The 26,029-nt window shown below is 39.5% G+C and overlaps 2 protein-coding genes across 2 annotated transcripts; one reads left to right on the forward strand and one right to left on the reverse strand.

Moving 5' to 3' along the window:
- The first annotated feature begins 17,079 nt into the window (after positions 1-17,079).
- On the forward strand, positions 17,080-18,039 carry LOC123276330 (olfactory receptor 3A1). The gene has a single exon (XM_044745813.2). The coding sequence runs from the start codon at positions 17,092-17,094 to the stop codon at positions 18,037-18,039; it is 948 nt and encodes a 315-aa protein (XP_044601748.2). The 5' UTR covers positions 17,080-17,091.
- A 1,516-nt stretch (positions 18,040-19,555) lies between these two features.
- On the reverse strand, positions 19,556-20,485 carry LOC106821985 (olfactory receptor 1A1-like). Its single transcript, XM_014826902.2, has one exon. The coding sequence runs from the start codon at positions 20,483-20,485 to the stop codon at positions 19,556-19,558; it is 930 nt and encodes a 309-aa protein (XP_014682388.1).
- Positions 20,486-26,029: the final 5,544 nt, after the last annotated feature.

Raw genomic sequence — 26,029 nt, forward strand, 5'->3', positions numbered from 1 at the left:
AGATCATAGCCTTTTAATATCTAATCTCAGGAGTGATATCCCATCACTTTTACTGTATTCTTTTTTTTGAGGCATAATAGACATATAACATTATATCAGTTTCATGTGTACAACATGATTCAATATTTGCATAAATTGTGAAATGATCATCACAATAATTCTGTAACCATCATAGACCAACTGGTTTATAGTTCTAGACTTAAAAGACACCCCGAAGCTCTGAGTCTCAGGAACTATTTGCCTTTGAATGGGATGATCCAGAGACTAATGTAAAACAACAGTATTGCTGGATGGTGCTCCCACAGGGATTTAAAAGTGCCCCGACCATCTTGGGGGAAGTCCTAGCCAAGGACTTAGGGATTTCCAGTTAAATGAGGGAATCCTACTCCAATATGTGGATGACATACTGATTGCCCGTAGAACTAAGGAAGCTTCAGACAAAGATACAATTCTCGCTTTAAACTTCCTGGCAGAACAGGGATGTAAAGTCTCCAAGGCAAAGGCACAAAGTTCACAACCAACTGGAAAATATCTAGGGTTCAAGTCATCAAAAGGAGAAAGAAACTTACTGCCAGACTGAAGGGAGGCGCCAGCTAGGGTGGCCGTCCCCACCAACAAAAGACAATTATGAGGATTTTTAGGAATGCTTGGATTTTGTCATATTTGGATGCCTAATTTTGGACTTATGGCCAATCCCCTATATGAGGCTCTTAAAGGAAATGACGATGAGCCTTCAAACTGGACTCCAGAATGCCATAAGGCATTTCACACCATCAAGGAGAAACTTTTAGCAGCTCCAGCACCTGCTCTCCTAGATATTAGAAAGCCATTTGATCTTTTTGTAGATGAAAGACAGGGTGTGAGTCCTGGAGCGCTAACTCAGAATCCAGGTGCCACCCAAAGGCCAGTAGTTTACTTTTCCAAACAATTGCACATGTAACTCAAGGGTGGCCAGTTTGCCTCTGGACTGTGTGTGCAACCTGTGGCCTTTAAAAAGAGGGTGAGAAATTTACCCTGGGCCAGCCTCCTACTGTGCACACTCCACACTGCGTGCTACCTCTACTTGAACAAACATGTGGATATTGCCTTACTTTTAGAAGACTGGGCAAATATCAGGCCATAGTACTGGACAACTCGAATATGAAATTAAAGGTGGTATCTACTCTAAACCAAGCCAGTTGCTCCCCAGTATTAAAGGAGCACCTTTACATGACTGTATATAAGTAACGAAGAAGTTTATTCTAGCAGACCTGACCTGACTGATCAGCCTTTGGAAAATCTGGATATGGAAATGTTTGCTGATGGGACCAGCTTTATGAACCATGGACTGCATGGGGCTGGATATGCAATAGTACCTCATCAGAAAGTCCTAGAAGCAGAAGCCCTCCCAGAAGACAGAGCTCATAGCCCTCATGAGAGGCCTGCATCTTGGAGCTAAGAAAAATGTAATTACTTATACTGATTCTAGGTGTGCCTTCTCTGTCGTGCATGCACATGGGGCCATATGGAAAGAGAAAGGTCTACTAACATCAGGAAAGAAAGAGATTAAACATGCGGAGGAGATCCTGGCTTTATTAGATTCTATTGTGATGTTGGAAGAAGCAGTCATGGTATATTGCCCAGACCACCAAAGGACTAAGAGTTATATAGCTAAAGGAAATAATTTGGCCAATCAGGCTGCAAAACAAGCAGCCAGAACCAAAAATCCAAATCCTAAGGCCCTAGCACTCATTCCGAGTGTGGATCTGTCCCTGTTTAAGCCTCAGTATTCATGAATGGATCTAGACAGAGCAGAAGAATAGGATGGAGATTTCATGATGACTCTCATGACTTGGGTGGTGATCAGCGCCAAACAATCAAAGAAGTCTGGATTTATAATGAACAGAGACTAGGGCTTATACTCAAGCATTTAATGGAAAGAATTATCACTCATTTACATCAAGCAACCTGTTAAGGGAGAGATGCAACCTACCACTGGCTACAAAAGTTTATTGTTGATCCACCAATGCAAAGGACTGTCCGAAAGGTAGTGCAAAAAAATACGCATTTCTAGTCAGGATTCCCCTCATCTGTCCCATCTATAATTCGAAGCAGATCATGCCCTTCATGAACAACAGGAAACAGAAGGACAGAATCATACGAACACTGTGTGGCTATGGAGGCCTAAGGCCAAATTTTCCACCCAAGAATATTCTTGTAAACCTTTAACTGATCTTAAGTTACTTTTCAGGAAAAAAAAGACAAGATGGATGATAAAACCAAGGGGACTCTCGGATCTCCAGGTAAACGAGAAGCCATGCCTGGATAGGTTGAGAGGTCAGGAGCAGATCACAGCTGAAGGAGACAGCTTGCCTGAGAAGTTATGGGCCTGGCCTGACTGACACAACTGAATTTTACCTTGTTCTTATACACGCTAGTCTGCACTACCTAACTCATCTTCCTTACCTGCTTAATTTAACCCCAGAGAATATGATTCACAAATGTTGGCTTCCTCTTTGATAGAATTCCATAATGATTCATTCCCTGACTGATGAAAGCCCTCTCATTAATACTTCAATGCCTGAGTCCTTTGGTATACTGTCCCTTCGTTCTTCTCTCTATAATTGTCCTGACTTTCTTCTTCCTACAAGTCAATTGCCTCCTCCCAGAAGGACTAAAGCGTTTTCTCTGTTGATTCAAGTATGGATTATAAAATGTTTTCTATTTTTCCTTGTTATGTTCTTTTGTTAGCCCCAGCCTTGCAGGATTGGAAAGATAAATCTTTAATAAGAATTTCAGGGGCTGGCCCCGTGGGTGAGTGGTTAAGTTTGCGCACTCCACTTCAGCAGCCCGGGGATTGCCGATTCAGATCCTGAGTGTAGACCTCATCAAGCCATGCTGTGGTGGCATTCCACGTGAAAGAACTAGAATGACCTACGACTAGGATATACAACTACGTACTGGGGCTTTTAGGAGGAAAAAAAAAAAAGAATTTCACAGGGTCTTTCAAATCCAGGAAACTTGACTGACTGTTGGATTTGCCACCCAAAGCCCTACTCAGTACATGATCATGGTGACCTTATGGTAATAATGCTAGTAATGAATTTCTCCAGCATACCCAATTTCACTGTGACTTATGATAAAAAAAAAAACCTTTAGAAGTAACCTAAAGGGTCAGGTTAATCAACACAGAATCTCCTGTCTCCTGTTTGTTTATTACACCCTGCACAAAGCAGCCCATAATGATTTCCGGAGAGGAATGGAAGGACAAAAGGACCTATAACCACAAGAACTAGACATTTGCTGATGCACGGACTAGACATACCTGTTTACTCTATGACATTTACTATTCACTTCCTGTTTCCTTCCTTCTAGTCAAAGAAAGGTACGCTAGAACATTTTCAAACTATATGTCCACCCAATTATGTCAAGATGTTAGTAAAAGAGATCAAGTGTTCCTTCAAGGATCACCCAATTCTCTACCAATGTGCACATTAAATTATTTTTCCTGGATGCTGCCCTGCACTGCCTCTGGCTTGACCAAGTTTTGGATGAGATCCCCAAAAATGAAAGCCTAAATTTTAACAACGTGTCCAGTATCCTATGTGCTCCCTCAGGGTACATCTTTGTGAGTCCAACTGGCAGTCCTGGGCCTATAAATGCCTTGATAGCTGGCGGATAGGAGGTACTTGTCTGTTAGGATATTTAACCACTCCTTTCTCTGTTCATACTTCAAGCAAAGCCAAGCATTGGACTAGTTCTTTAAAACTCTCTACTAGAACTAAAAGATGTATATTGGATGGAGATTCAATCCAGGGAGTACCAGACAAATATTTACCTGGTTGTCAGAGAGCGATCTGCTGGATATTTCTTTGGATGAATCTATTACCTTGGTGGGGAGTTGCTGTCATGAACACATGATTAGGAATCTTTCTCCTACCTTAGGAATGATAGCCAGTGAAACACTCCAAGCCTTGGCTGCTCAACAAAAGGCATTAGATTCCTTGGTTAAAACAGTATTAGATAACTGAATTGCTCTAGATTACATACTAGCTGAACAAGGAGGTGTTTGTGCTCTAGCTAACTCCTCTTCTTGTGTCTATATTAACACCTCTTCAGAGGTTGAAACTCATGTAGAAAAACAGGCAACTTGGCTCCAACTATTGTCATCATAAGACTCTGGATTCAATCTCTTAGGATATATCTTCTCATGGATCCCTTTGGGAATAAGGTCTATATTTGAAGGGTTGCTTAAACTAGGTATCATTGTTTTGTGCTTGCTAGGATTTGCATTCCTTCTTGTCAAGTTCCCTCTTTTTTATGGATAGATAATATTCCTTTGTGTGTGTGTCTGTGTGTATATATGCCACATTTTCTTTATCTAATAATTCATTGAAGGAGACTTAGGTTGTTGCCATATCTTGGCTATTGAGAATAAAGCTTCAGTGAACTCGGGAGTGCAGATATCTCTTCAAGATAGTGATTTCATTTCCTTCAGATATATTCCCAAAAGTAAAATTGTTGGATCATACAGTAGTTCTATTTTTAATTTTTGGAGGAACTTCCATACTGTTTTCCATAGTGGCTGCACCAATTTATATTCCCATCACACTGCACGAAAGTTTCCTTTTATCCACATCTTCACCAACACTTGTTATTTCTTGTCTTTTGGATAATAGCCATCCTAACTGGTGGAGGTGATATCTCATTGGGGTTTTGATTTGTATTTCCCTGATGCTTAGTGATGTTGAGTACCTTTTCATGTACCTGCTGGCTATTTGGATGTCTTCTTTGGAAAAATGTCTATTCACATCCTTTGCTCATATTTTAAAGTGGATTATTCACTTTTTTTGTATTGTGTTACATGAGTTCTTTGTATATTTTGGATATTAACCCCTTTTTGGATATATGCTTTGCAAATATTTTCTCCCATTCCACAGACTGCTTTTTCAATTTATTGATTGCTTCCTTTGCTGTGAGGACACTTTTTAGTTTGATGTAGCTCCCTTGGCTGAGGTCGACATTGGCAAAGACTTCAGGGTTCTTTGGCGGCCGAAGTGGTAGAGGCCCTGCAGGTCGCATTGGCAGCTAGATGTATTGAAGTCCTTGGTGTGGAGGCATTCTCTTGTTCTCCTGTTTTGCCCTTTGGGGGAAACTTTAGCTAAGGGGATCCCTCTTGGCACCATGTCTGTTGCACTACACTCAGAGTGTCTTCAGATAGGGTCCTGGGATCAAGTGCACTTGCTGTGGTAGTGGTGCTGGTGTCTGAGGAACAGGCATGTGCTGATCTTTGGGGGAACTAGAGCCTGGTTTTCTGGGGCTCACTACAGTGACTTGGGCTCTGAATGGGAGAGGAAATACAGCAGTGGCTTGGGCCCAGGTGGCAGGGTGCAGTAGCAGCAGGCCCTGGAGACGGCAGGTCAAATCCTGACTCTGACCCAGGGGACAGGGAGTCCAGCAGCAGCATCTTGGCCCTTGTGATGGTGGATCAAAGCTCTGACTCAGGACTCAGGGGCTGGGGCAGAGGGCTCTGGCAGCACTCCCTGGTGATGGCAGGTCAAAGTTTCTACTTAAGACCCTGGATGCAGTCACAGAGCCATGCAGCTTCGCTTGGTGTGTCAAAAGCTGTGACTTGAGCCCAGGGGTTGGGGTGCAGAGCAGCAGCACCTCCCATTCTATAGATCAGAAGCTGCTGTGGTACTCTCAGAGTGGGCACAGTAGTGACTGGGGCTCCTGGAGGTGGGTCTCACTGCAGCAACACCTCCAGCCCCAGGGAGGAGACACAGAAGCAGGGAATCCCGGCTGCTCCATCAGCTGGGTTCAGCACTATTGAAGGCTGTGGGGGTCCTTGGTAGCACAGTCTGCAAATGTGCACAGTGTTGATGAGGCTTGCTGGGGTCCTCCTGTTCTCCTTTTCCCATGGGGTAAAATCCCTCAAGGAGATCCCTTTTGGCAGTGAGCTGCTCTGGATGACGGATGGGGTGATGCAGGTAAAATGCCCCCTACACTTTTCTATGTGGCTGTCCTTGGTTTTTGAGCTCCACGGGTTTTATGCTGCTTCTTTGTTATAGTCCAGAGCTTTCCCAGAGCTATCTCCACTACTGTTTAGTTGTTTATTTACTATTTTTGTTGATTTTGGGAGGAGATGAGCATTGGGACCTCGTATCTGCCATCTTGCTGATGTCATGGCCTCCTGGGAATTGTTTTCTTAAAATATTTAATGGCTTTTTCTTCCTACTAAACTATTAACTTTTTATATATTTTTAGAAACTATATATTGTGTGTATAATCCTTTGGCCACATATTTTGCAAATAATTCCAGTTTCCTAATTTCCCATTTTTTTCATCTTCGTTTTTGATGTCTTCCAGCAATTGGAAGTTCAATATTTTTATGTTTTCAAATGTATCCTTTTTACTAAACTCATGGGCCATACTCTTTGTGTTATTGTTTCCCCATGATCTCTGAACAACTCCTAGAGCTCCAACTAAATGTAGCTTTCATCTATCTTTATTAATTTATTCTTAATCTTTCTTACAGTCTTCATTTTCCATCTTTTTAAATATCTGTGTGCTACATATGGATAAGTTCTTCTGGTCTATATTATTGTCCAGTAATTTTCTCTTTTGCTCTGTCTAGTTTGCTGCCAAAACTGTTTATTGAGTTTTTAAAGCTGTTATATTTTTTACTTCTGGAAGTTCAACTTATTTTCTTTTAGAGTCTTATACCAAGTCACTTTTCATAGTTTTTGTTCTACATATATTTTCAAATTTTTTTTACGACTTTAAACAGAGGAAGCATAGCTGTTTGTGTTTGTGTATCTCAGAATTGAAAGTCTTTATGGGTCTGTTTCATTGTCTCTCTTTTCTACTGGTTCTTAATCATGATGCTTTGTTTTATTGTGTGCCTGCTGTTTTGGGTTGGATTATGTCCTCCCAAAAAGATATGTTGACGTCCTAACCCCCAGTACTTCAGAATGAGACCTTATTTGGAAATAGGGTCATTGCAGATGTAATTAGTTCTGTTAGGATGAGGTCATACTGCAGTAAACTAATCCAATATGACCAGTGCCGTTGTAAGAAGACAGCTGTGTGAAGACACAGACGCACAGGGAGAATGCCATGTGATGAAGAAGGCAGAGATTGGGATTATTCAGTTATAAGCCAAGGAATGCCAAAGATTATTGGTAAACCACCAGAGGCTAGGAAGGGGGTGGGAAGGATTCCCTACAGATTTCAAAGGAAACATGGCCCTTCCAACACCTCGATTTCAGATTTCTAGCCTCCAGAACCATGAGACAATAAATTTCTGTTTTTTTAAGCTGCCCAGTTAGTATCACTTTGTTAGGGCAGCCCTCGGACACTAATACATCTGATTTTCTTTGCCTGTGTGCTAGTCAGACTATGTTCTAGTGAAAAGTTATTTCTATGAATAATTTAACATCTAGGATGAAGGTATCTTTTTCTGAAGATCATTTACTTCTTTCAAAGATAATTTGTTTCTGCCTCTGATGACATATGGTGGCTGTCTTAGTCTGTTTGGACCACTAGAATATCAGAGACTGGGTGCTCATAAACGAGAAATTTATTTCTCTCAGTTCTGGAGGCTGGGAAGTCCAAGATCAAGGGGCCAGTAGATTCAGTGGGTGATGAGGGACCGCTTCCTGCTTCATTTCATAGATGGCCATCTTCTCACTGTGTCCTCACATGGCAGAAGGGGTGACGGAGCTCTCTGGAGTCCCTTTTATAAGGGCACTAATCCCATTCATGAAGGCTCCACCCCCATGACTTAATCACCTACCAAACCCCCCACCTCTTAATACCATCTCTTTGGGGGATAGGTTTTCAACATATTTATTTTGAGGAGACACAAACATTCAGTCCATAACAGGGGCACTACCTGTCCAACGCAACTTGAAACTGGGTTTTAAGGCTCACTGGTATTGATCTCTCTATTCTTACATTGGTGTAATACAAGAGTAGTTGTTTTTCTCTTTTAACCTAGAACTATTTAGGAAAGTATAGTAATTTCCTGGGTGTTATTGACGTTTAAGCTTCTGCCTTCATTTATAAATTTTTATGTATAGTCCTTTCATGGTTTTATGTTTACAAGAATGTTATTGAATGATGAAAAGCCTTAACACTCATATATTACATCTTTCAGCTAGCGATGCCAGCGTAACACTGGAGAGTCAGCTCCCAGAAGACCACCAAGTCAAGGTTATAATTCTTCTAAGTGAGAGTAAGTAGCAGATGTAACGGGAGAGCAAGAGAGTTACACTGGAGGTAGCAGCTGGAAGTAGATCTCAGGGCTAGGGACAGGGCTACTGGGGAGAGGCTGCTATTATGAGAGTTGGATGCCTTAAGCTCATCCCTGGAGCATAGTTCATGGTGCATTGAAGCAATATTTATCACAAACAACAGAATCTAAAAGTATACTGCTGGGGGAGATAGGTTAATTGGAAGGGGGTGGGAGAGTAAATCACGTAGCATAATTGTTGAGATCACGTACCTTGGAATCAGACAAATGCAAGTTTGAACCCCAACTCCTCAAAGTCTTAACTATATGGCCTGAGACAAATTACTGAATCACTATGAACTTCAATTTATTTATCTGTAAAATTGGAAGAATAAAGGTGTCTGCCTCACAGAATTGTTGTAAGACTCGGGTGGGTTTAGTGCATGTAAAGCTCACAGTATAGTGTAACATACATAACAAGCACATGATAAATGTTATCAATTATTATAATGTTAATAACAACACTGGTGGTCTCCTACTAGGAACTTTATGTGTGTTACTTCATTTAATCCTCCCAGCAATCATAAGAAGGGCTATTACTCTCCTTCCACAGATGAGGAACCTGGGGTCCACGAGGGTTCAGTAGTTGCTAGTAACTGGAAGAGCAGGTCTGTCCATCTACTAAGTCCAGCAAGCTTCCCAAAGAGAGTATGCTATCACACAGGCTGGGGTGAGTAATTAACTGAGGAGGATATGAGTCTGAAGGTTGACTACCAGCCTCTCCAACTTCCTCTCTCTCATCATCTCTGTCACTAGACTCTCATCTTCTAAGGACCTGGCCCAGAAAATCATGTTAGGGGGCAACTTCCCAGGGCCCCCTGGTTGCTCCTAGCACAGCATGGGGCTTCTGCTCCTTTCTCAGGATCATTATGGGACTCCAAGGACACAGTCTCTGTGGCCCTCACTAACAAGGCCCGGGGTAGGAACGTACTTTGTTCCTGAGGATTCATTAAGAATTTGAAGTTGGAAAGCGTTTCTCTAGCTTTTGCCTCCCTTCTAGGGTTTGTTTTTTCTGCAGGCCCAGATGCAGGGCAGGTTTCTTCCTCATCCACAAGCCCTTGGGACCAGACGTCTGAGAGAGCAAAACCCTCAGTCTGGGGACCCAGATTCAGTCCTGGCTCCATCTCTAGTTCCCTGGATGACTTTGGGAAAGCAAATGGCTCCCCTATGTCCTGTTAAATGAAGTTGTTATGATAACTGCCTTAATTAGCCCCAAAGATTAATATGAGAGATGGAGATAAAATGTTTGGAAAAATTCTAAGTCACCACAGAGGCATGAGGCACCACTGCAGTATTTATAGGGCTTGTATTATTTACCTGTCCTTGTCTCTCTCTACCTCCTCCCTGTTCTAGGGCTAATTTCAAGGTCCCAAGAGGATATCACCACGGTGGAGAAGTCTCAGGACAGAGATGGTCCCAGCCTCTCTTTCTCTCATTTCCGCATATATAGCCCCTTACTTCTCCCCTGGAGTAGCTGACCGAGCCTGTGAAATCTCACCCGTCTACATCCCTTTCCACAAAACCTCGCAGGCCTCTGTGCCATAACAAGGTGAGTTCTTTCATGGCCCTCTCTCTGCTCCCCTGTCACAGGAAAGGGACTTCAGCTATTACTGAGTAAGTCAAACCTCTGGTTTTACAGATGCAGCAACTGAGGTCTCAAAAGCAGAAATACGGAGACTTGCTCAGGATGACACATCAAATAAGTGGAAGAGCTGAGGCTATAACCCAGAGACTGAGGTTCCTCTTCCGGGCCCTTTTACCAGTTCCTTCTTTTTTTAGTTGAAGCTTGTTTTTTGATTCTGTTAGAGTGAATGAGATGAGATTCAGCATTCAACTTCCCCACCCAGAACCCAATCCTTACAGGCAGCCTGACCAGATCCCTAAGACCAACTCTAGTGCCTGAAGGACCTATTGGAATTCACAAACAGGGAGTGGTCACAGCATAGGGAGGGAAGCCTGGCTGGGACTTCCAGCGCTAGGTTGAGTAAAAGTGGCGAGAGGGGGCCTCCTTGTCTCATTCCTCATCTTAGAGGAAAAGCTTTCAGCTTTTTACTCTTGAATATGATGCTAGCCATGGGCTTGTCATGTATAGGCTTTATTATATTGAGAGACATTCCTACTATCCCCAGGCTTTATTATATTGAGAGACATTCCTACTATCCCCACATGTTGAGAGTTATTTTCATGAAAGGATGTTAAATTTTGTCTAATGTTTTTTGTGTGTCTATTGAGACACTCGTATGAATTTTATACTTAATTTTGTTAATATGTGGCATTTTCACTTCCTTCCATTGTTCTGTCATGCTCCTCTTGAGCCAGTACCAAGTGCTCACATCGTTGTTATACTATGTTTGAAAGCTGGGAGACCTAGTCCATCTGCACAACTGACCATAATCTTCCTACATGCGCTTCTTGCTGGTTTTTCTATATAAGCTTGAGAACCAGCTTGTCTTTTAAAAATGTATCCTATTGGCATTATTTTTGGTTGGAAATTGACATAATCTATTGATTTTTTAGGGATAATCATATCTTAATGATTCTGAATCTCCAGTCCGAGAACACTACATATTTTTCCATCAGTTCAAATCTTACTTTGGATCCTTCAACTTTTAAAATTTTTTAATGAAATTATTTTACATTCCTTGTTAAGTTTAATCCCTGGGAAGTGAATCATCTTTGTTATTATTGTAAGCATGGGATTTTCTTCCATTATACTTCTAATTTATTTTAAAAATTTTGATTTTTATGTAAGTAAGCTATTAACATCTGTACAATAATTTTTAATCCAGCCACCTGAACTTCTATCATTTATAATAGTTTTTCTCCCCGATTCTTGGTTTTCCAGAGATACAGTCATATTATCTACAATCATATTATCACAAGTAATTATGATTTATGTCTTCCTTTCCAATTTTTATATCTCAATTTCTTTTTATTGTATAATTACCTTGGCCAATATTTCCTGAACTGTGTAAAATCACAGGTAATTAGGCTGTATTCCTTGTAGTTAATGGGAATGCTTCTTGTATTTACCATCAGGAATTGAAGTAGCTCCAGGATTCATGTTAAGTGAACCTCCGTTCTTCCTATTTTTAAATAATATTTAAAATCAATAATAAGTATTTTTGGATAAAATATCCAAATATCCATTGGATAAAATATTATCTCTTGCCTTTTCAAATTTATAGAGAGAATAATGTTTTTTTCTTAATCTATTAATATAATTTAATATACTAGCATTTTTAATAATTTTAAGCCATATTTGCATTCTTGGAATAAACTCAGTTGGTGATGAAAAGTTTTTGTTTTATGTTTCTGGCTGCTGTGTCTTAACATATCATTCAGGATTTCGCATGAATATCAAAAAACGAAATTGGTCATATTTTTCTTTCTTATTTTTGGGTACACTTCTTGTTTTGGGTGCACTTTGTTGATTTTGGGCATCAATGTTATGCTCCCTTTATAAACTTTGGGAAGCTTTCCTTCTTCACTATTCTGGTACAGTTTAAATAATGTTAGAGAAATCCGTTCCTTAAATGTTTGGCAGGTGGTGGATGTTGGTGGTGGGGGTAATGGAATGGAATAGCTCTAGCTTTTTAACAACTTTCTCTATGGTTTCTATAGTGATTAACCTGTTTCAATTTTTCATCTCCTATGGAGTAAGTTTTCATAAATTACACTTTTATCAAAGCTTACCCATTTTGCCCAATTTTTTTCTTTTCTTTTCTTTTTTATTGAGTTATTGATAGGTTACAATCTTGTGAAATTTCAATTGTACATTAATGTTTGTCAGTCATGTTGTAGGTGCACCACTTCACCCTTTGTGCCCACCCCCAACCCCACCTTTCCCCTGGTATCCACTAAACTGTTCTCAGTCCATAGTTTTAAATTCCTCATATGAGTGGAGTCATACACAGATTATCTTTCTCTTGCTGGCTTATTTCACTTAACATAATTCTCTCAAGGTCCATCCATGTTATTGCAAATGGAATGATTTTGTTCTGTTTTGCAGCTGAGTAGTATTCCATTGTATATATGTACCACATCTTCTTTATCCATTCGTCTGTTGATGGGCACTTAGGTTGCTTCCACGTCTTGGCTATTGTAAACAGTGCTGCAATGAACATTGGGGTGCATAGGACTTTTGGGATTGCTGACTTCAGGCTCTTTGGATAAATACCCAGTAGTGGGATGGCTGGATCGTATGGTAGTTCTATTTTTAATTTTTTGAGGAATCTCCATACTGTTTTCCATACTGGCTGCACCAGTTTGCATTCCCACCAGCAGTGTATGAGGGTTCCTTTTTCTCCGCAACCTCTCCAACATTTGTTGCTAGTAGTTTTAGATATTTTTGTCATTCTAACGGGTGTAAGGTGATATCTTAGTGTAGTTTTGATTTGCATTTCCCTGATGATCAGCGATGATGAGCATCTTTTCATGTGCCTATTGGCCATCAGTATATCTTCTTTGGAGAAATGTGTGTTCATGTCTCCAGCCCATTTTTTGATTGGGTTGTTTGATGTTGTGTGGTTGAGTTGCGAGAGTTCTTTATATTAAGGATATTAAGCCTTTGTCAGATATATGACTTGCAAATATTTTTTCCCAGTTAGTGGGTTGTTTTTTTGTTTCAATCCTGTTTTCATTTGCCTTGAAGAAGCTCTTTAATCTGATGAAGTCCCATTTGTTTATTCTTTCTATTGTTTCCCTGTCCAATTTTTCAATACAATTTTTGCATGGGGGGAAAGTGACCTTTTAAGTAGATTTTCATCTTTTAATGTAATCAATTATTTTTCCCTGAGTTATGATTTTGTAGAGTTGTGTTTTCTTCCTTTTTCTTGACTGTGTTAATTTTAAATTTGTTAATCTCCTTTCCCCTTCACCCCACCCAAAAGAGATCACTTTGAACTTGTTTATTAGCTCTGTTTTTCTCTTTTCTAATCAAGGTTTGTTTTTATCATTTCTTATCATTTTCTTTTATCGTTTTCTTATGGTTCTTTTTCTAATTTCTTGATTTGATTATTTAATCAATTTTCTTTTCTTTTTGTTTTTAATATGTTTATTTAAGGCTGTGAACTTTCTTCTGAACACTGATTTAGTGGTAATCCAGATGTTCTAATGTGTATTGATTTCATGATCTGCTTTTTCCCCTCCCCTAGAGATTCTTTAGTTTTCGTTTTGATTTCTCCTTTGGTCCATCTGTTTCTTAAGGATCTTTTCAAATGTTGGGATTTATTTTTTAAAATCATTTTTCTTTAAATTGGATTGTGATCGAATATTATTGCCTGTATTAATTATTCTTTTGGAATTTGCTGTATTTCTGGCTTACATGTGCTCTTTTTGGGAGGTGAACGTTTGATGGGCACTAGGGAAAGGTGTGTGTATCAGTCCGTTCTACCTCTTGAATAATTACATTGACGTCTTTTATCGCTTTGCCTTAGTCCGTCAATTTAACTCTATCGTGGACTGAAAGTCACTAAAATCCACTAACTATTGCTGTGTTTCTTTCTATTTCTCCTTGAAACCCTGCAGTTTTTACTTTATATACCAAGGCCAGGTATTTGGAGCATTCATTTTCATAACTGTAATATCTTCTGACATCTTTATAATTACAAAGTGCTCTTATTTAATCTCATTTTTAATGCCTTTTTTGAATTCAGTTGGGTCTGATATTAAGATCATGATCCATGCTTTATTTTGTTTAATTTTGACTGGTATTTGACCCTTTCAAGCTTTCTGATGAACTTTGCTTGGGCTACATTTTGGAATTAGCACAGAGTTGGATTTTTTAGATCCAGTCTATAATTCTTGTCTTTTTCTACGTGAGTTTAGCTCATCCAACTTTATCATTCTAAGTATGTTTGGTCCTAATTCTGTTCTATTATTTCATGTTGTACTCTTGCTTTTTGCTTTCATTGTTTTAAAATTTTTTTCACTGTAAGGTCTATGTTTGTTTTACTTTATTTGGTATGTGTGTTTACTCCAACAATTTGGAAGGCTGCTTCTAGGGTTCCCTTTATAACTACAATTTTATATGTGGTTCCAAACTCTATGTTTTTAGACATTGTCTATTAATTTCCTAGTATAAGCAGTGATTAAATTGGTATATTTCTTTTTCTTCCTCCTTTTCTCTTCCTTCTATACCATGTGATTTATTGGATTTTATTATCTTAATCTTTTTCTTTCTAATGGTTTTTATAGTTATACCTCTGCTACACAATTTATCAGGTTTAAATGACATTTAAAAAATCAATAAATGGAAAATGTATTATTTAGCACAAGTGTGGAGATAAGGGGTGGTTAATTTAGCACCTCAGGAAAATCATCAGGGAGCCCTGGGTCTTTATGTTTTTCTGCTTACCATCCCCAATGTTCTTTTTTCTTTTTCAAATAGACTTTAGAGAAATTTTAGGTTCACAGAAAAATTGAGCAGAAGGTACAGAGATTTCCCATATAACTCTGCCCCCACATATGCATAGCCTCCTGCATTATCAACATTCCCCACCAGAGGGGTGAACTTGTTATAACTGATAAATCTACACTGACACATTTTTAGTATCCAAAGTCCGTAGTCTACATTAGGGTTCACTCTTGGTGTTGTACATGCTATGGGTTTGGACAAATTTATTATGACATGTATCCACTATTATGGTATCATACAGAGTAGTTTCATTGTCCTAAAATTCCTCTATTGAATGATATATTTTAACACTCAGCTGTGGAATATGAGGAAATCAGCACATCTATACTTCCTCCCACTTCCTCTCTCCCTTTCTGTTAATTATAACCATTCTACTTTTTCAGATTTTAAAAACATTTACATTTCATTCTATACCTATAATTTCCACAAATGTTTTAGTCTTGGTCCTACAGTTAAATACTAAAGCTAACCAGCTGTTCATATCCTGTGGTTTTCCCATTTTGTCTTTATTGGCTGAGTCTGTTTTAAAGAAAAGAAAATTCTGTTACAAAATTCTGAAGTCTGCTTTTTTCCAAGTGGCTAGTATTAACAATATTCCTTGAATTCTTGCCATGTAAAATTAACCTTATACTTGAATGATAGTCCAGATAGTTATAGCATTTTTGGATTACACTTTCTTTTCTTGCAAACATTGCAGGCACTTTTCCCATCATATTCCAGTTTTGAATGTTGCTTTGAAGAAGTGAGAGACCAGTTTAATTTCTTTCTTTTAAAATTGACATGTTTTTTGCCTGGCTACATATTCTTTTTTTTTAAGCCATAGATATCCAGTAATATTACAGTGGTGTGTAATATTGCTGGCTGTATATGATTTTTCCTGGGACAAAGTGGGCCCTTTCAATCTGTAGATTCAAATGCTCTCTTCTTTCTGGAATTTTTTAAATTAAAATTTACCGTCAAATAATTGTTCTTTCTCATTATTTCAGTCTCCTTCTTTGGCAACTCCAATTGTACATATGCTGGATCTCCTTTTTTCTGTCTCTATGTCTATCATTTTCCCTCTTTTTCCATTTCATTTTATCCTTTTAAAGTACTATTCCTGCCTCTGTCTGAATTTTTTTCCATTGTGCTGTTTCTAATTTTGTTTTTCTTTTTTGTCATAACTTTACATTTCTTCAACATTTTTTCGTATCTTCTTCCAGCTCATATTTTATGTCCTTCTTGCCATCTATTACCTTAGCTCTTATATTTTTACTTTATCCTCTTATTTTATACAGGAAAATGCTTCCTTAAGTTTTTTCAGATTATATTGAAAGGTTGATCACAATTTGCATCTGTTCCATGGCAACCTTCTTAGGTGGAGTGAATTTTATCTATTTATTTTTCTTGTTTCTTTCCTTCCTTTTGTTTATGGAATCCTTGTATAGATCCTGTGCTTGTTTGTTTTTGAATCTTTGAATGAAGTAAGTTTTTGCAAATAGCCATTTGCAGGAGACTTGTATCAGAAGAGGCTAAGGTCATGTTCCAGGCTAGCAGGAACTTACCTTATCATTCAAGGTTAGGGGTGAGCTATTTAGCTTTTCCTTGTCTGTAATCAATGTAGATAGGTAACTGTAGAACTGTTGTGGGTTATTTTATTTATCTCTCACCTCCAGCTTCATGCTTTGTCTATAACCTACAAATATAATTTGCCTGTGATATTCTTCGTTTAGTTCTTGCCTGCTTCTTGAATCCAACGCAGAATCACAGAAGGTAATGATGCCATACTACGTACTCTACTCCAATTATTGCAAAAAAGGCTTTTGATTTTGGCCCTTAGTGAGTACCGCTTTCTCTGGAGAATTGTGCTTGTCTAGCTTTTTCTACAGTCATCGATTTTCTCTGCCACTCTCCTATTTGAGCTCCACTAATCTTGAAGCCTTCTCGTCTAGTTTGTGGCTTAGACTTGTGCATATTTACTAGTTTCTTTGAAGATAGAATCTGTATTTTTATTCTTGTTCTGCTTCTTTTGGGAAGGGATAAATTTTGAGAAGAGAAATTTCCAAATTTACCCTGCCATGTTCAAACCAGAAGTACATTTTCTACTTATTTACATTTCCCAAGGGTTTTGTCATTCATAATCTCTGCAAACAGATTCTTCCAGCTAGGAGTGAGAGGGAGGTCCAGAGTGGTGATGTCACCTGCCCATGCACCTGAGAATGAAATAAAGCTATTGAGGAAAATGTAGTGGTAGAGTTAACAAGTGTGATATGGCCTGGGGAGTGGTAATGCCCTTACTGGAAGAAGGGGAACTTAGCAGAGGGCTCATCATATAGAAGGAAGTCTATTTCTTCTTTTTGAATAAATATATTGAGAGGAATGATTCTTTATCTCCTTGGATGTTTCCTTGCAGGAACGAATGCAGCCAGAATCTGGGATCAATGGAACAGGCATTACTGAGTTCATCCTACTGGGCTTGGTGGAGACACCAGGGCTTTGGCCAGTTGTCTTTATACTCTTCCTCTTTGCCTACATGGTCACAGTCGGGAGCAACCTCAGCATCCTGGCAGCCATCTTGGTGGAGTCCAAACTCCACACCCCCATGTACTTCTTCCTGGGGAACCTATCAGTGCTGGATGTTGGGTGCATCACCGTCACTGTTCCCTCAATGTTGGGTCGTCTCTTGTCCCACAAGTGTACAATTCCCTATGAAGCCTGCCTCACACAGCTCTTCTTCTTCCATCTCCTGGTTGGGGTGGACTGCTTCCTGTTGACAGCCATGGCCTATGATCGATTCCTGGCCATCTGCCAGCCCCTCACCTACAACACCCGCATGAGCCAGACGGTCCAGAGGATGTTGGTGGCTGTATCCTGGGCTTGTGCCTTCACCAATGCACTGACTCACACTGTAGCCGTATCCACACTCAACTTCTGTGGTCCCAGTGTGATCAATCACTTCTACTGTGACCTTCCACAGCTCTTCCAGCTCTCTTGCTCCAGCACTCAACTCAACGAGCTGCTGCTCTTTGCTGTTGGTTTCATAATGGCAGGTACCCCCCTGGCTCTTGTTGTCACCTCGTATGCTCATGTGGCAGCTGCAGTTCTACGAATCCGTTCAGTAGAGGGCAGGAAGAAAGCCTTCTCCACATGTGGCTCCCATCTCACTGTGGTTGCCATATTCTATGGTTCAGGTATCTTTAACTACATGCGACTAGGTTCAGCCAAGCTTTCAGACAAAGATAAAGCTTTTGGAATTTTTAACACTGTCATCAACCCCATGCTGAATCCAATCATCTACAGCCTTAGGAACCCTGATGTGCAGGGTGCCCTATGGCGGGTGCTCAGGGGCAGGTGGTCACTGGCTTGACAAGGTCTCCAGTGTCACTTTCTCCTTTTCTTTTTTTGGACTAAAGGAGAAATCCTCTGGGGCCAGAGCTAGGACAGATGGTCTGGAATTGCTTCTATCTCCCTGAGTATGAGTTTTTGTAGGGGGTAGTAGTTATTGTTTACCAAAGAAGCCCTGCCCAGTTATAGGCAATGGATGTGTAGATTCTGCTAGGCCAACCACCTTGACAAGTTATACTTCAGTCACTGTGTGCTCCCTATTCTGGGAAGAAGTGAAAGAAGCCTTGAATGCTTAAAGGTTCACGTCCCATAGGAAGTAACTCTTTGGTTGGTTATAGCCTGGGTTCCCAAAAATATCCCAGCAAACTCTATCCTGCTCGTCCTAGGTTGTCATATGATTCCCTCATCTTCAGGTATGGTTGGTCTGTTTATAAACATAGGCCTAAAGAACAGGATTATTTTATTTTTGCCATTAGCCTTCTACGAACTAAGAAAAGCAGCTCATTTCTTTCCTATCACACAAAGATCCCATTGGATCTGGAGGGGACAGAGGGGAAGCTGTATGGTCATATATTCTCTAGTCACTCGAGAGCATGATCCCTGTGTGCAGCTCATAGACCTGTTTTTAATTTTAAAACCATACGTGTTAACACATATGGTATATCTTATGTGACAAAAATGAATTTTCCTCACCCATCCTTCCTCATATGTTTCAAATCTTTTGAAAAGATAAGCATTTATAATTTGTGTATTATTCAAACATTAAAACAAAACCCCGAATACTCAGTATGAAATTCTCCTCTTAATTCTCAATCTCAGTCCCCAAACCTGCTAGCTAAGACAATCCATATCTGCCAATACAAGTCATACGGTAATGCCTCATGCTAAATTTCCTTTATTGGTAGGAGAGTGTGTCTCTAACCTAGAACATTATCTCATCTTGTTTTCTGCTTACCAGCCTTTGGTCCAGTCATGATTTAGCTCATCTTCCTTCTAGGTTCCATTTTAGGATGAATTGCCCATTCCCGGCTTCCTACTGTTCCACTGGTGTCCCCAAATAATTTCCCTTTGTCCTGCATGTGTGCCTTGGCTTCTCCATGATATTTTGTCGGGGTGAAGGATTCACAGGATAGGGTAAGATAGAGATGAAGAGAAAGGACTTGAAAGAGGGAAGCAAAACAAGACTGGAGGTGGACAGTTTGTGGAAAAAATGAAACAGAGAAAACACAGATATTCTTTCCATTAATAGATGTGGAAGCCAAGGTTCAGCCCTTCTCAACTTTACTCTGCTAGTTGTTAGTATAGCTGAGACAGGGACCTAATATTCCTGTGTTGCCACTCTGACAAAAGGGGTAATAACATCTACAAAGTGATAATACCAATGGGATGTCTTGTCAAACTATTGCAAGATTTCTGAGAAGAGGAATTTAGTGACTGGAAAGAACAAAAGCTACTTCTTCGATGGGGAGGACACTGGGGATGGATTTTCGAGTGCATCCTAATTGGTGACTGCAGCCTCCAATATGACCTCACACTGGTTATGAGGAGACTCTCTTGCTGAAGAGTTTCCCCAGGGCAGCCTTCATGTCACGACTTCTCAGACTGTAGATGAAAGGATTTAACATCGGAGTCACTGCGATGTACATCACAGTTATCACAGCATCCTTTAGGCTGTAACTAGTCAGAGGGCGGAAATACATGCCCATGACCGTCCCATAATACAAAGAAACAACTGTCAGGTGGGAACCACAGGTAGAGAAGGCTTTGAGCACACTTTTGGTGGATGGAACCCGTAACACCGTAAAAAAGACCCGTACATAGGAGATGACGATGCATAGTAATGGCACGGAGAAAACACCAGCCCCTAGGTGCATCATCTTCACATTGAAGTGGATGTCAGAACAGGACAGCTTGAGCAAAGAGGCAATGTCACAGTAGAAGTTTGCCACTCTCTGGTTTCCACAGAAGGACAGACCACCTGTGAGCAGAGTGTGGGGGAAGGCATTGGCATTTCCAACCACCCAAGACCCAACAACTAGCAGGATACAACTCCGTGGGCTCATAATTGTTGTGTAATGAAGCGGGCGGCTGATGGCCACAGCACGATCATATGCCATTGCTGCCAAGATATAGCTATCTGTGTTTCCCAAGGCCAACATGAAACACATCTGTGTTAGACATCCTCCAAAGGAGATGGCTTTGGTGCCCAAGAGATGGTTTGCCAGCATCTTAGGGAGTGTTACAGAGGAGAAGAAGATGTCAACCAAGGAGAGATTGGCAAGGAGAAAATACATGGGGTTGTGAAGGTGAATGTCAGAGCGAATGGCCAAGATGATGAGCAGGTTTCCAATCAATGTGATGGGGTAAATGAATAAGAAGAGGATGAAGAAGAAATCTTCCTGGTCTTGCCGACCACTAACTCCCAGGAGGATGAAATCCATGTTAGAGGACTGGTTGTCTTTTCCCATGGACCCTTTAGCAGAAAAGGGGAGAGGAAACCATAATTATCAGTGAAGTGTTATGTGTAATGATCATCCTAAACCACCACTTTGTACTCCTGTGGTGGCTGTGTCTATACCTGCATTTACTAAATCCAGAAACACCCAATACATTGGGGGGAAAATCACTGACAACTAGCCCTGGATACTCATGTCTAAGAAGTGAGAAATCTTGAATCACAAGTGCCTTTCCTCCCCAACCTCAGGACCATCACCTGAACTTACAGAGTTTAATCATTTTACAGACAATAAAAGTTCATCTTAGATGTGCTAGACACTTTGTTAGGCCTCATGGACAAATCATAATATGTGAAAAATACAAGTTATTCATCCATTTACTCATATATGTCATAGTCTCTGTTCTCAAGGACCTTACAACTTAACGGAGAAGCTTTAATCACACACTAATTTTATTACACATGAAAAGGAAAGCATAGTATTTTGAGGTCTTTGAAAAAACACTGCAGTCCAAAGGATGGTCAGTACAAGAGGCACTCTGGACAATTAAAAATTGTCCCTCTGACCAAAACCAGAATAAACCCAGAGCCCAGGAGGCAATGTTACTGAAAGTTCTGTTTCTGATCCCCATGGCAATCCAAATAACGAGAACAGAGTCTTGGGAGAAATAGGAAAGATTTACTTTGCCTTGCAGAGGGAGTGAAGCACAGACTAGTGCCCCAAAGTTGCTCGCTTCCCATTAAGAAACAGGTAGGGGTTTTTATTTGGAGTTTTAGGTAGGGGAGGGGGATCATGGACTTCTTGGTCAGCGTTTTCCCATGGCCTGTGTCTCGCGCTGCTTCCAGCAGAGGAGACAAAGTGTTTCTCAAATAGGTGTCCTTGGCTGTTTATCTCCATGGTGGAAGGTAGACTCTGACATCAGGAAGCCAAGAAGTTGGGCCTGGGAAGCTTTGGTTTCTTCATATTCTCTGGACATTAGTTTCTCTGAAAAGAACTTAAAGGTCCTGGAATTAGCTACGACTTTAGTGGGAGCCCAGTTTGTGGCCATCTGGGCTTTAACAATTTGTAACTTCTCTTTGGTTGTAAAGCTCAGGGAGCCAGAGGCTAAAGAAACAAACATTTACATATGAGTGTAACTAAAGACCCAGGGAACTAGGAATGCAAGTTTTTACTTTTAACCCCATACATGCCAGGTTCACTGTAGGGGAATCAATATCAGGGCTGATATTAACTGAGAGCCAGTAACAGTAATAAGTGTCACTGGCATCAGGATATTGTAAATCACAAAGACCACTGAGGTTAGGTTGTAGGAAAACAAGATTAGTGAATTTATTTCCCGGGCATCCCATTTTTAAAGTAGATATTCACTCTCTTTCTTTCTTTTTTTTTTTTTTTGAGGAAGATTAGCCTTGAGCTAACTACTGCCAATCCTCCTCTTTTTGCTGAGGAAGACTGGCCCTGAGCTAACATCCATGCCCATCTTCCTCTACTTTATATGTGGGACGCCTACCATAGCATGGCTTTTTGCCAAACAGTACCATATCTGCACCCGGGATCCGAACTGGCGAACCCCAGGCCACCAAGAAGCAGAATGTGCAAACTTAACCACTGTGCCACCGGGCCGGCCTCTAGATATTCACTTTTGATAGGTTGTTATCTCTATTCCAAACCGTTAAATATATGTAATCATAACATTTTTCTCTTTGATCTTCCCTTACCCTTTTTTATTATTTCTTTTGATGACTCATCCAACTCCACCATGGCTTCAACTGTGGCTGTATCTATAGGTTTGATCTCTTTTTCCCATTTTTCTATGTTCAGTCACCTGGCCAACATTTGTGACCAAACCCCATACTCTGCACATCCAACCTAAGTAGATTGCAACCTTTTTTGAGGAGGAGAACCATATCTTGTTATCTTTATCTCTTCCAGAGAGATTATTGTGGCATATTGTTCATTTTGTGCACCTAATAAGTTTGCAGTCAATAGTTCTTGAATTATATCCAGATTTATTTTATGGGTTTCCCATATGTGGGGTGCTCACAGGCACACTCACCCAGTTTATCCTTCACCTCTATATCCAGTCTTGTTGATTCTCCATTTGAAATGATTTGTACATAACTTTTCTACTCATTGTCTCCATGCTTTAGTTTTGACCACTATCATGTCATTTTCTACCTGAAATATTGTAATGCTCCCTTAATTACTTGATCACTGGTTCCTTCCTCTTTGATCCATCTTGAGGCATACTGATTGTGGCAGAGGCTACTAGCTCCTAACCTAAATCCACATTATTCTCTTGTTGGGCACTCAGCTATACCACATTTCCCAGCCTCGCTTGCACTAAGGTGATATCACATGACTTATTTCCGGCCAATCCACCCATGTGTCCTGCCTCTGGGCTTCCTACACACTCTTTTTCCCCTATTGTCAGCTGAGTACAAAGGGCTGGCAGCCTGAATGGGATGGTGGAGTCACATGAAGGAATGAGCCTGTGTCCCAAGTTTTTCATGTCCAGGAAAGCCACCATGTACCAAGAAGACACACTTGGACTGTTACAGAGGAGAGAAATAAACTTATTTTCCTTAAACCAATAGACATTTTGTCATGCATTTGTTATGGTCTTCCAGGATATCTTATGTAATTCACTAAATTTTCTAAAGAGACTTCTACTCAATAATTGGTTCCATCTGTAACTCATTCAACCACCAATTCTCAGTGTCTCTTATAGTACACACGGAAATTATACACCAGGAACAGGAAATGCAGGTAAAATTATCCTTCCCCTATCTATGACATGCTTTTTCATCTTTGCATCTAAATGAATTTGGTTTTCTCTCTTTAAATGCCTTTCCCTATATTGCTACAGAATCATAATACCTCAGGATTGAGAAGAGTCCATAAAATTCGAGACCTCAGAGACTATATGGTTAGCTCATTTGGTAAGGAAGTATAAGAATAAGAGGAGGACTCTTGGCAGCATGCTTGACTAAATAGACGTAGAGAGGTCACATTCTTATTAAAATACATAGACTTTCTGAATATTACTGAAGTAGAACAAAAATACATGTAGCCAGATATAAAAGAAAGAAACGGAAATATCTAGATATGAGAAGTAAAAGGAAAGCTCAAATGAAGGGTTGTAAGCTGGAGCAGATGCTATGGTGGCCCCTTTGGTGTTCACCATCAGGAATAAAGTCCTAAGGGCTGGAGTCTGGGAAGATAATGTTCCTTGTTCACAAGATGGGGACACAGATCTGCATGAAGTAGGGAGCTTAGTGCACTGAGTCCTCTGCCTAAAACAAAGTATTGGTCTATCTGTTAAAGGAACACTAGAGAAAATTTTGCCATATCAGAATTGGATAGAAAGAACAAAGTGGATAGAATTCATGGAGTTGTTTTCAAAGAAAATTCAAGGGAATCTCTAGATTAACTAAGAGATTTCAGCAAGTTTGTTGGATAGAAATCAATATGTAAAATATCAATACTATCGTATACTTACATAATAATAAATTAGAAATTATAGTATTAGAAAAGAATCCCCATTTACAATAGCAGCAGAAATTTAAAGGAGTATAGAAGTAATTCTTAAAAAAAGAGGTACAGACTAGTTGAAAAACTACAAAATTTTATGAAGACATTAAATAAATGCCAAAAAATAGGGTAATAAGCAATGCTAATGGAAATTTCAATACTGTAGAAATGTCAATTCTCCTCCAATTCATCTGTGAATTCATTGCAATTCCAATAAAAATACCAAGAGAAGCAAAAAGAAAGCTCAAATGAAGAGTTGTAAGCCAGAGCTGAGGCTATAGCAGACCCTTGAGATTTCAACAAGGAATTAAGTCCAAAGGCCGAAGTCTGGGGTCAAAATGACCCTCACACAAGATGTGGCGACAGATTCGTATGAAACAGGAAATTTAATTTGAGGCTTCTGCATAAAACACTTGAAGAATTTTCCTATTTACGAAAAGCACACTAGAAAAAACTTTTGCTGCATAAGATTTGGAAAGTAAAGACCAAAATGTTTAGAATTCATTGAAAAGACGATTGTCTACAAATGAAATCCAAGAGAATTTCTAGATGAACTAGAGGTTTCAGCAAATTTGTTTGACATAAATCAATATTAAAACTGAATTCTGTTCTTACACTTAAGTAAAAATAAATTGCAAAATATAATTTTTAAAAAGACCCCCATCCCCAGTAGCAAGAGAAATTTGGAAACCTAGAAATAATCCTAACAAATAAGATCCCAAACTGGATTAAAAAATTACAAAACCTTCATTTCACAGTATATGTAAGTAAAATGATTATATTGTACATCTTAAACTTATACAATACTGTATGACGATATATCATAATAAAACTAGAAAAATTTATGAAACTTTACTGAATGACAAAAAAAGTATCTAAAAAATGGGGAGACAAGCAATGTTAACGGAGGCTAAATATTGTACAAAAGTCAATTCTCCTCCAAGTGATCTGTGATTTCATTGCAATCCCAATCAAAACACCATAGGCTTCTAGTAAACATGGAACACAGTAAACTGACCTAAAAGTTCATGCAGGAGAAGAAAGAGCCAAGAAGAGCTAAGACATTCTGAGGAAAAGGATAAGGAGGGAGGGATTTCCCTATCAGATATGAAAATGATTTACTCTGGAACTTCACACATGGCTTAGTACACATGTACATAATAGACTAGAGAGCCTAGAAACAGAGCAAGTATTTTTTAGAAATTGGTACATGACCTGGGCTGGTTTAGAAACAGGCAGGAAAGAGTTGGACTGACTGACTGGTAAAAAGTACTGGAACAATTGGACACCTATAGTGAAAAAATAATACAGAATAATAGTTCCTAATGGATTAATTGTGAAAGGCAAAACTTCCAAAACTTTAGAACAAAATGTGTTTATGATATAAGGGTAGGAAGTGATTTCTTAATCCAGGCACAAAATGCACAACACATTAGAGAAACGGTAAAATTTGACTACTTGAAAAATAAAGCATTTGTATGAAACGGACACCATAAAGGAAGGGGAAAGACAAGTCACGGACTGGATGAGATACGTGCTCTGCACGTAATCAATAGATTTAGTACTCAGAACGCAGAAGAGTCCTATGGACTAACAAGAAAAAGACCCAACACCCAGTAGGCAGCAAGCTTGAATTGACAAACCAGAGAAGAAGAAACTGATGTGGACAAAAAACGAAATAAAGATATTCAACCAAATTAAAACAAAATTCAATTTAACATCCTTTGTCTTGGAGCAAGTGTGAAGTCTGACAACTCAAGTGTAGGGAAGAAATGGAAAAATTAGTATGATCATTTGGAGAATAATTATATCATATCTAGGAAAGCTGAAAATTCTTGCACCTCTAGCAGACTCAGCAATTCCACTTCGTGATTGGACCCCCAACATTCTAAAACATGTGTTCCAGAAGACATTCAAAGGATGCATAATGTCATACAGAAAACTTAGGAATAAATGAGTTATTTGTGACATTTTCTTACTAACAAATTCTGTAAAACAGTTAAAATAAACGTATTGACATGG

Source organism: Equus asinus, chromosome 13 (genome assembly GCF_041296235.1).
Source record: "Equus asinus isolate D_3611 breed Donkey chromosome 13, EquAss-T2T_v2, whole genome shotgun sequence".
In the NCBI taxonomy this organism is placed as follows: Eukaryota; Metazoa; Chordata; class Mammalia; order Perissodactyla; family Equidae; genus Equus; species Equus asinus.

Coding starts and splice junctions, on each gene's coding strand:
- LOC123276330 (XM_044745813.2), top strand. CDS start 17,092: ATGCAGCCAGAATCTGGGATCAATGGAACAGGCATTACTGAGTTCATC.
- LOC106821985 (XM_014826902.2), bottom strand. CDS start 20,485: ATGGGAAAAGACAACCAGTCCTCTAACATGGATTTCATCCTCCTGGGA.